This window comes from Salmo trutta, chromosome 38 (assembly GCF_901001165.1).
Source record: "Salmo trutta chromosome 38, fSalTru1.1, whole genome shotgun sequence".
NCBI classification, from domain to species: domain Eukaryota; kingdom Metazoa; phylum Chordata; class Actinopteri; order Salmoniformes; family Salmonidae; genus Salmo; species Salmo trutta.
In genome coordinates, this window is record NC_042994.1 from 32,327,135 (window position 1) to 32,337,987 (window position 10,853).

Here is a 10,853-nt window from a genome sequence, read left to right on the forward strand (position 1 = left end):
GAGAAGCCTTTCCGCTGCTCTTATTGTGGAAAAACGTTTTCCCAGTCAGAAGACCTGAAATCACATGAGAGAATAGAGAGGCTGTGCTCTGACTTATGTTTTTGATCGGAAATGTGTGTTGTGAAATCATATTCTTTATATGAAACCTGACTGACATTATTTATATGAAACCAAATAGGCCTACTCTTGTTTTTTTTCATCCCGAGACATGGTCAATTAAAAATATCTCTAAGTCTGGGTAGGCTGGGTGGGAGGTAACCCAATGGGTATGTCTGGGTAGCCTTTTGATCTTTTATTAAAACAGGTTTGGCTTCATTGGTGGATAGATGATTGTAGATGCAAGGATGGCTTTCCTAGGTTATTGAAAGGAAACTGAAACAGTGTCAAACAAGGCATATCTACATGGGCAGTAAATGAAATACACTTCAACAAAGTTCCAAATCTACAGTCGTGGCCAAAGGTTTTGAGAATGACACAAATATTAATTTTCACAAAGTCTGCTGCTTCGGTTTGTATGATGGCAATTTGCATATACTCCAGGAGGTCATGAAAAAGAAGGGTCAACACTGCAAATATTGACTCTTTGCATCAACTTCATGTAATTGTCAATAAAATCCTTTGACACTTATGAAATGCTTGTAATTATACTTCAGTATTCCAGAGTAACATCTGACAAAAATATCTAAAGACACTGAAGCAGCAAACTTTGTGGAAATTAATATTTGTGTCATTCTCAAAACTTTTGGCCACGACTGTATATATACAATATGAATCAACACTTGTTAAGGTTTCTAGCAGAATATTATGTAGAACTCTTAATCAGAGGTGATAACAATACTAAAGAGTTACACTACATGACCAAAAGTATGTGGACACCTGTTGTCAAAGATCTTATTCCAAAATCATGGGCATTAATATGGAGTTGGTACCCCCCTTTTGCTGCTATAACAGCCTCCACTCTTCTGGGAATGCTTTCCACTAGATGTTTGAACATTGCTGCAGGGACTTGCTTCCATTCAGCCACAAGAGCGTTAGTGAGGTCGGACGCTGATGTTGGTCGATTAGGCCTGGCTCGCAGTCGGCGTTTCAATCCATCCCAACGGTGTTCAATGGGGTTGAGGTCAGGGCTCTGTGCAGGCCAGTCAAGTTCTACCACACCGATCTCGACAAACCATTTCTGTATGGACCTCGCTTTGTGCACCAAGCATTGTCATGCTGAAACAGGAAAGGGCCTTCCCCAAACTGTTGCTACAAAGGTGGAAGCATAGAATCATCTAGAATGTCATTGCATGCTGTAGCGTTAAGATTTCCCTTCACTGGAACTAAGGGGCCTAGCCCGAACAGTGAAAAACAGCCCCAGACCATTATTCCTCCTCCACCAAACTTTGGCTCTATGCATTGGGACAGGTAGCATTCTACTGGCATCCGCCAAACCCAGACTCATCCGTCGGTCTGCCAGATGTTGAAGCATGATTCATCACTCCAGAGAATGTGTTTCCACTGCTCCAGAGTCCAATGGAGGCAAGCTTTACACCACTCCAGCCGATGCTTGGCATTGCGCATGGTGATTTTAGGCTTGTGTGCGGCTACTCGTCCAAGGAAACCCATTTCATGAAACTCCCGAAGAACAGTTCTTGTGTTGACATTGCAGACGATTTTTACGCGCTACGTGCTTCAGTACTCTCCTACTACTTTGCGGCTGAGCCGTTGTTGATACAAGAAGTTTCCACTTCACAATAACAGCACTTACGGTTGACCGGGGCAGAAATTTGACAAACTGACTTGATGGAAAGGTGGCATCCTATGACGGTGCCACATTGAAAGTCACTGAGCTCTTCAGAAAGGGCCAATGTTTGTCTATGGAGATTGCAAGGCTGTGTGCTTGATTTTATACACCTGTCAACAGCGGGTCTGGCTGAAAATAGCAGAATCCACTCATTTGAAGGGGTGTCCACATACTTTTTTTAATATATAGTGTACCTTGGCCACAACACACCACATTCATGTGATACACACAGTCAATAACACATCTCTAGGGTTCCATGCTGGTCCGTACTCAGTCAATAACACATCTCTAGGGTTCCATGCTGGTCCATACTCACAGTCAATAACACGTCTCTAGGGTTCCATGCTGGTCCATACTCACAGTCAATAACACATCTCTAGGGTTCCATGCTGGTCCGTACTCACAGTCAATAACACATCTCTAGGGTTCCATGCTGGTCCATACTCAGTCAATAACACATCTCTAGGGTTCCATGCTGGTCCATACTCACAGTCAATAACACATCTCTAGGGTTCCATGCTGGTCCATACTCACAGTCAATAACACATCTCTAGGGTTCCATGCTGGTCCATACGCACAGTCAATAACACATCTCTAGGGTTCCATGCTGGTCCATACTCAGTCAATAACACATCTCTAGGGTTCCATGCTGGTCCATACTCACAGTCAATAACACATCTCTAGGGTTCCATGCTGGTCCATACTCACAGTCAATAACACATCTCTAGGGTTCCATGCTGGTCCATACTCACAGTCAATAACACATCTCTAGGGTTCCATGCTGGTCCATACTCAGTCAATAACACATCTCTAGGGTTCCGTGCTGGTCCATACTCAGTCAATAACACATCTCTAGGGTTCCATGCTGGTCCATACTCACAGTCAATAACACGTCTCTAGGGTTCCATGCTGGTCCATACTCAGTCAATAACACGTCTCTAGGGTTCCATGCTGGTTTGGTTGAGAGAGGACTGATGACTGCAGATGGGGGCATTTAAAGGTTTAGCCCCAGCCCTTTCAGGTTGATGAGGTGTCATAGCAGTGTGTTAAAAATAAATCTGTCATCAAGGTGAAGGGTGGCTACTTTGAAGAATCTTTGAAGAAAATATATTTTGATTTGTTTAACACTTTTTTTGGTTACTACATGATTCCATATGTTATTTTATAGTTTTGATGTCTTCACTATTTTTATACAATGTAGAAAATAGTAAAAAGAAAGAAAAATCCTTGAATGAGTAGGTGCATCCAAACTTTTGACTGGTAGTGTACTGGATGTATTGTTACACCATGTAGGAGCAGTATAGACCTAGTCTGTTCATTATATACATCTACATGATGTATTGTTACATTGTGTAGGAGCAGTATAGACCTAGTCTGTTCATTATATACATCCACATGATGTATTGTTACACCATGTAGGAGCAGTATAGACCTAGTCTGTTCATTATATACATCTACATGATGTATTGTTACACCATGTAGGAGCAGTATAGACCTAGTCTGTTCATTATATACATCTACATGATGTATTGTTGTTACACCATGTAGGAGCAGTATAGACCTAGTCTGTTCATTATATACATCTACATGATGTATTGTTGCACCATGTAGGAGCAGTATAGACCTAGTCTGTTCATTATATACATCCACATGATGTATTGTTACACCATGTAGGAGCAGTATAGACCTAGTCTGTTCATTATATACATCTACATGATGTATTGTTACACCATGTAGGAGCAGTATAGACCTAGTCTGTTCATTATATACATCTACATGATGTATTGTTACACCATGTAGGAGCAGTATAGACCTAGTCTGTTCATTATATACATCCACATGATGTATTGTTACACCATGTAGGAGCAGTATAGACCTAGCAGTATAGACCTAGTCTGTTCATTATATACATCTACATGATGTATTGTTACACCATGTAGGAGCAGTATAGACCTAGTCTGTTCATTATATACATCTACATGATGTATTGTTACACCATGTAGGAGCAGTATAGACCTAATCTGTTCATTATATACATCTACATGATGTATTGTTACACCATGTAGGAGCAGTATAGACATAGTTGTTAATTGTAATATATGTTTAGGTGAATTAATATGAAATTATCTTAAATGCAGATGTGCAGTAGTATTGCATTTAAATTCTCACTCAATAAAAATCTGCACCAATGGATGAAAACATGCTTCTCTTTGTACGTTTCCATATAATATTGACTTCTATAATAAACTTTGTCTGAAAATAAAATATTTTCCTTAACTGCGTTCCCACTCTAGTCGGCAGTTAGCGATGTTCGTATTTCTCGCGATACTACTGGCGTGACGTATAATCTAGTGGACGGGACACTTCAACAACAACAACAACAACAGTTAGCCACCTCGCCGAAATGTTCAAGGTCTTTATAATGTTTCGGTGTATATTAGCCATTGTGTTTTAAACACACGTCTACCAGTTACCCAATTTAATTTCATATGTACGTTGTTAGCTAGCTGGCTGGTTAAATTAGCCTATCACTAGTCTAATCGCTAATGCTAACTAGCTAATTAGCTAGCTAACGTCCTCTACCATGAGCTCACTAAGATACTGTCCCCATACTAAAGAAGAGGTCTGGTGGACGGAGAAAGAAGCTCTGGCGAAAGAGGAGAAGGAAGAGGAGTCTGTTACAATACAAAAACAAGTAGAGGGTGAGGCTGTTACAGTGAAAGAAGAAGAGACTGTTAAAATAGAAGTAGAGGGTGAGGCTGTTACCGTGAAAGAAGAAGAGAAAGACGTTTCAGTGAATGAAGACAAAGGAGAGATCAGAGTGAAAGAGGAGGGAGATGTTACCAAAGGTTTTTATATCTGTGATGTAAAAAAAGAGGAGGAGGAGGATGCAGTTTTTGGAGTGGAGGGAGAGATAACTGTCACATTGGAAGAAGAAGAAGAGGAGGAGACAGGAGATCTGATTAACACCAGTAAGTAACCGAAGTACAGTTGTTTTTATATCCAACATTAAAATGTTAACATTATATTAAATTATTCAAAACAAGCCTTGCCTACTTTTACAACCTTTGATTTGCATCTAAGTGTTGATTTTACTGAAACACATCAAGACATAAAAGATGCATTTAAATCTCTGATCTGCAATAACTTTTTTCATGGATTGTCAACATCAAGCTAAAAATACGAATTATTCTAAAAACATCTGGCCTATTTTTTAAATCTTTGATTTGCATCAAAAGTAAAGTTACATACACATGGTTAGCAGATGTTATTGGTGACATACACATGGTTAGCAGATGTTATTGGTCACATGCAGATGTTATTGTGAGTGTAGCGAAATGCTTATGCTTCTAGATCCGACAGTGCAGCAGTATCTAACAGGTAATATCTAACAATTCCACAACAAAACCTAATATCTAACAATTCCACAACAAAACCTAATACACACAATCTAGTAAAGGAATGGGATGAGAATATATAAATATAAATTATATGGATGAGCAGTGACAGAGTGGCTAAGATGCAATAGGTAGTGTAGGATTCAGTATACAGTATATACATAAGAGATAAGTAATGCGAGATATTTAAACATTCTTAAAGTGCAATTATTAAAGTGACTAGTGTTCCATTTATTAAAGTGGCCAATGATATCAAGTTTGTAGGCAGCCACCTCACTGTGCTAGTGATGGCTGTTTAACAGTCTGATGGCCTTGAGATTGAAAAATAGCTTCTGTCTCTTGGTCCCAGCTTTGATGCACCTGTACTGACCTCGCCTTCTGAATGGAAGCGGGGAGAACAGGCAGTGGCTCGGGTGGTTGTTGTCCTTGATGATCTTTTTGGCCTTCCTGTGACATCGGGTGGTGTAGGTGTCCTGGAAGGCAGGTAGTTTTCCCCCGGTGATGCGTTGTGCAGACCGCACCACCCTCTGGAGAGCCCTGCGGTTGTGGGCGGTGCAGTTGCCGTACCAGGCGGTGATATAGCCCGACAGGATGCTCTCGATTGTGCATCTGTAAAAGTTTGTGAGTGTTTTAGATGACAAGCCAAATTTCTTCAGCCTCCTGAGGTTCAGCCTTCACCACACTGTCTGTGTGCGTGGACCATTTCAGTTTGTCGGTGATTTGAACACAGAGGAACTTAAAACTTTCCACCTTTCCACTACTGTCCCGTCGATGTGGATAGAGGGGTGCTCCCTCTGCTGTTTCCTGAAGTCCACAATCATCTCTTTTGTTTTGCTGACATTGAGTGAGAGGTTATTTTCCTGACACCACACTCTGAGGGCCCTCACTTCCTCCCTGTAGGCAGTCTCGTCATTGTTGGTAATCAAGCCTACCACTGTTGTGTCGTCTGCAAACTTGATGATTGAGTTGGCCATGCAGTCGTGGGTGAACAGGGAGTACAGGAGGGGGCTGAGAACGCACCCTTGTGGGGCCCCAGTGTTGAGGATCAGCGGAGTGGAGATGTTGTTTCCTACCTTCATCACCTGGGGGCGGCCCGTCAGGAAGTCCAGGACCCAGTTGCACAGGACAGGGTCAAGACCCAGGGACTCAAGCTTAATGATGAGTTTGGAGGGTACTATGGTGTTGAATGCCATTGCGGTATTCCTCTGGTCTAGATGGAATAGGGCAGTGTGATGGCGATTGCATCGTCTATGGACCCGGTAAGCAAATTGAAGTGGGTCTAGGGTGTCAGGTAGGGTGGAGGTGAAATGCTCCTTGACTAGTCTCTCGAAGCACTTCATGATGACAGAAGTGAGTGCTACGGGGCGGGAGTCATTTAGTTCAGTTATCTTGGCTTTCTTGGGTACAGGAACAATGGTGGCCATCTTGAAGCATGTGGGGACAGCAGGCTGGAATAGGGAGAGATTGAATATGTCCGTAAACATACCCTGGGTTGTCCTGAACAGAATGAGCCTATGTTTGTTGTATTGTGAAGAAAAATGACAATCTGTTTGTCTGAAGTGCCTTGTGAAAGCCTAACACTGTAAAATTGTAGTTTATAGCTTATCCATTTTGGCAATATAATAAGCATTCAAATGACGCCCACCTGACCCAGATTCCGATTTATAATGGAATGTTTTTTAGATTGTGTAAACAACAACAGTAATTGTGTGTTGGTGGGGAAGCAGGGCTGTGTTCCAAACAAAAAACGACAATTGGGCTTCAGTTCCTCAACTGCAAAGCTAGGAGAGCTAAAAGAAAACACCTTATAGTTGAAGACTCTTCTCTTGAATCACAAAAGTGCATTGAAATTACACTATATATGCAAAAGTATGTGGACACCCCTTCAAATGAGTGGATTCGGCTATTTCAGCTACACCCGTTGCTGACAGGTGTACAAAATCAAGCACACAGCCATGCAATCTCCATAGACAACCATTGGTAGTAGAATGGCCTTACTGAAGAGCTCAGTGACTTTCAACGTGACTCAGTCATAGGATGCCACCTTTCCAACAAGTCAGCTTGTAGAATTTCTGCCCTGCTAGAGCTACCTGGGTCAACTGTAAATGTTGTTATTGTGATGTGGAAACATTTAGGATCGACAACGGCTTAGCCGCAAAGTGGTAGGCCACGCAAGCACACAGAACGGGACCGCCAAGTGCTGATGCGCTTAGTGTGTAAAAATCGTCTGTCCTTGGTTGCAACACTCACTACCGAGTTCCAAACTGCCTCCGGAAGCTTCATGAAATGGGTTTCCATGGCTGAGCAGCCACACACAAGCCTAAGATCACTATGCTCAATGCCAAGCGTTGGCTGGAGTGGTGTAAAGCTCATCACCATTGGACTCTGGGGTAGTGGAAACGCGTTCTCTGGAGTGATGAATCACGCTACACCATCTGGAAGTCCGACGGAAGAATCTGGGTTTGGCGGATTTCAGGAGAACGTTACCTGCCCCAATGCATAGTGCCAACGGTAAAGTTTGGTGGAGGAGGAATAATGGTCTCGGGCTGTTTTTCATGGTTCAGGCTAGGCCCCTTATCTTATTTCGACGATTCTGTGCTTCCATCTTTGTGACAACAGTTATGGGAAGGCCCTTTCCTGTTTCAGCATGAACATGCCCCCCAGTGCACAAAGCCAGGTCCATACAGAAATGGTTTGTCGAGATCGGTGTGATAATATGAAAATGAATCCAACTAAAGGAATCCAATTAAATGATTCACTCGATTCCAGATGATGTTCAGGAAGATTATAGATTAGATTAATATAAAGATTAAATATTCAGATAAAATAAGATTATAAATTACAATTATTATTATAAATATCTCTTTCTAAATTACCCTTCATTGGGGGGGATCTAGTCTGGATTAAACCTCATAGGAAGATAGTTTTATCATGTGGAGCTTTCATTCAGGTCTCTGTTTAGTATTTAACTAAATAATCTGTTGTCTTTGACAGGAGAAAGACCACACTCTCACAACGGGAAGAGTCCATCAGGGGAACCAGACCCAGAGATGCCCAATCCAGCCAGACGACACCACTGCTCCCAGTGTGGAAAGCATTTTTCCAAGTTACAGAACCTAAAACAGCATGAGAGGACACACAAAGAAGAAAAGCCTTTTCAATGCTTTCAGTGTGAAAAAGGATATTTATGTTCACAGGATTTAAAAAAGCATGAGAGGACACACGCAGGAGAAAAGCCCTTCCAATGCTCCCAGTGTGGAAAGGGTTTTAACCGGTTAGGGAACCTGAAAGAACATACAATAATACACACGGGAAAGAAGCCCCACCACTGCTCCCAGTGTGGAAAGAGTTTTAACCGGTTAGGGAATCTGAAAAAGCATGAGAGAATACACTCTGGAGTGAAGCCTTACCAATGTTCCTATTGTGGAAAGAATTTTACTCAGTTAGAGAACCTGAAGGAACATGAAAGGACACATACAGGGGAGAAACCCCACCATTGTTCTCAGTGTGGAAAGGCTTTTACCACGTCACGAAACCTTAAAGAGCATAAGACGAAACACACAGGAGAAAAGCCTTTCCACTGCTCCCTGTGTGGAAAGAATTTTACCCATTTAGGGAACCTGAAGAAACATGAGAGAATACACTCTGGAGATAAGCCATACCCCTGTTCCCACTGTGGAAGGAGTTTTAGGTGGTTAGGGATCTTAAAGCAACATGAGAGAACACACACAGGAGAGAAGCCTTTCCAATGTTCCCAGTGTGGAAAGGGTTTTACCCAGATAGGTAACCTAAAAGTTCATGAGAGGACACACTCAGGAGAAAAGCCTTTCCAATGTTCCCAATGTGGAAAGAGTTTTACTGTGTTAGAGAGCCTAAAAGAGCACAAGAGAATACACACAGGAGAGAAGCCCTACCAATGCTCCCACTGTGGAAAGAGTTTTAGGGGGTTAGGGAACCAGAAAAAACATGAGAGGACACACACGGGAGAAAAGCCTTACTAATGTTCTCAATGTGGAAAGAGTTTTAACCAGTTAAGCACCTGAAATTACATGAAATAAAACATTTAGGAGAGAAGCCTTTCCACTGCTCTCATTGTGTAAAGACATTTTAGTTCCAGGTCTATGATTTCCACATATTTACAATGTCGGTCATTTGGCCTCTAGACTTGCCTGTAACTTGGAGAGGGTGGAGCTTTTGGTTCCGGTTCCGATCCCAGTTCTATCTCGTCTCTTAGCACGTATGGATCCAGAACTTCATCAAGTGTTACCAACCCAGTAACTAACCCACGGATGTTGTTGCACTCGCTTTGTCTAGGGGTGCTAAGCCTAGTTGCATGGTCTGTAACCTGAATGAATGTATGCATTTATGTGAGAAATCAGTTCATGGACCTAGTGTTGAATTCCCAGGGAGACGGAAACCTTACCTTGGTCCAGGGGCAGCTCGTTTGACCTTTTGGTCGGCCAGTCCAAGCGGACTATTATTTGTTTAGATGGTGACAAAACATAAATATGCTGACCAAAATCATCATCAGCAAAGTCTTCACCACTATCAACCTCACATTACCATCATCATCCCCATGTCATGACATCCAAGGACAATGCTAACAGTTCCAGTTCAGACTAGCCTACCTCCTCCTCTTCCCTGTAATGGGCAATGGCCGTAAGGTTAAATAAGTGTTTGTACCAGTTGGTCTGGACAGTGGGAAGTCCATCCTGTCTGACTGTGCCCACCCTTTACACCAGGGGTTCTTAAACCTTTTTCAGCCTGGGACCCAAATAAAAAATGTGGTGTTTTCCTGGGACCCAAGCTTATTAAAATATGCAACTTTGTGTAAATATTGGTTGATTTCATTGCCCTTATGCCTAAAACAAATGCAATATAAACAAAAACAAATAACATTGACATTAAATACACATATAAAGCCTATTCATGTTTATTTTTCCCCATAAAAAAACTGTTGCTGTTAAAATACAATAAATCATTTTCATTGTGAACTGGAATAAACGGATTGATCACATCACACAGATGTATAACAGAACACACACAGGCTCAGTTTTTGATAGTGCAACCCTAAGTAACAGTACAGATGAAACATGGTCAGGCCTACTGTACATCTTACTGTAGAAAGTATTGTTGAATAAAAGTCTAAGTAGGAACTGTTTCTGTTAAAGTACAATAACTATTTGTATTATTCTGAACTGGAATAAATTGATCAAACCACACAGGTGTTTCCAATCTATGTACAGTAGTTCTGTACAGTCGTTCTGATCATTTTTCATCTTCATCTGTATTTACTGTTACTTACGGTGGCACTATCAGTAGCTAGCTAGCTTGCTTTAGCTAACGTTAGCTATTAGCTGTGTACAAGGCCAGGGGATTGTTTGAAAGAGAAACTCATATCTACTACTATGAGAGATAGTACTGCCTTATTTCTGCTTATCATCACCTGTTATAAAATGACAACAATGCCTTGCTAGCTGACTGACTCTTCCACTGTTGAAGAACTGTTTCCTGAAGCATTCTGCCCTGTTTTGAACTAACTCCCTGGGTTCACCTTCATGCTCTGGATGTTTGGTCAGGACGTGTCATTATATTCATTTGTTCGTGTTGAGAGACTCGTTACTAAGCACTTCCACGCACAAAACACATTGTGGGCGCTCATCGTTTTT

The 10,853-nt window shown here is 41.7% G+C and overlaps 2 protein-coding genes across 2 annotated transcripts in view; both read left to right on the top strand.

The window, feature by feature from the left end:
• LOC115178170 (zinc finger protein 239-like) overlaps positions 1-145 on the top strand; it is an 8,547-nt gene extending 8,402 nt beyond the window's left edge. Inside the window, exon 2 of the mRNA XM_029739226.1 lies at positions 1-145. This exon is cut by the window's left edge and continues 662 nt beyond it. Within this exon, the coding sequence (XP_029595086.1) occupies positions 1-105 (105 nt within the window). The 3' untranslated portion in view covers positions 106-145.
• A 4,400-nt stretch (positions 146-4,545) lies between these two features.
• On the top strand, positions 4,546-10,005 carry LOC115178171 (zinc finger protein 436-like). The gene is made up of 2 exons (XM_029739227.1): positions 4,546-4,758; positions 8,179-10,005. Exon 2 carries the CDS (start codon positions 8,235-8,237, stop codon positions 9,183-9,185), a length of 951 nt encoding a protein of 316 aa, XP_029595087.1. The 5' UTR covers positions 4,546-4,758; positions 8,179-8,234; the 3' UTR covers positions 9,186-10,005.
• Positions 10,006-10,853: the final 848 nt, after the last annotated feature.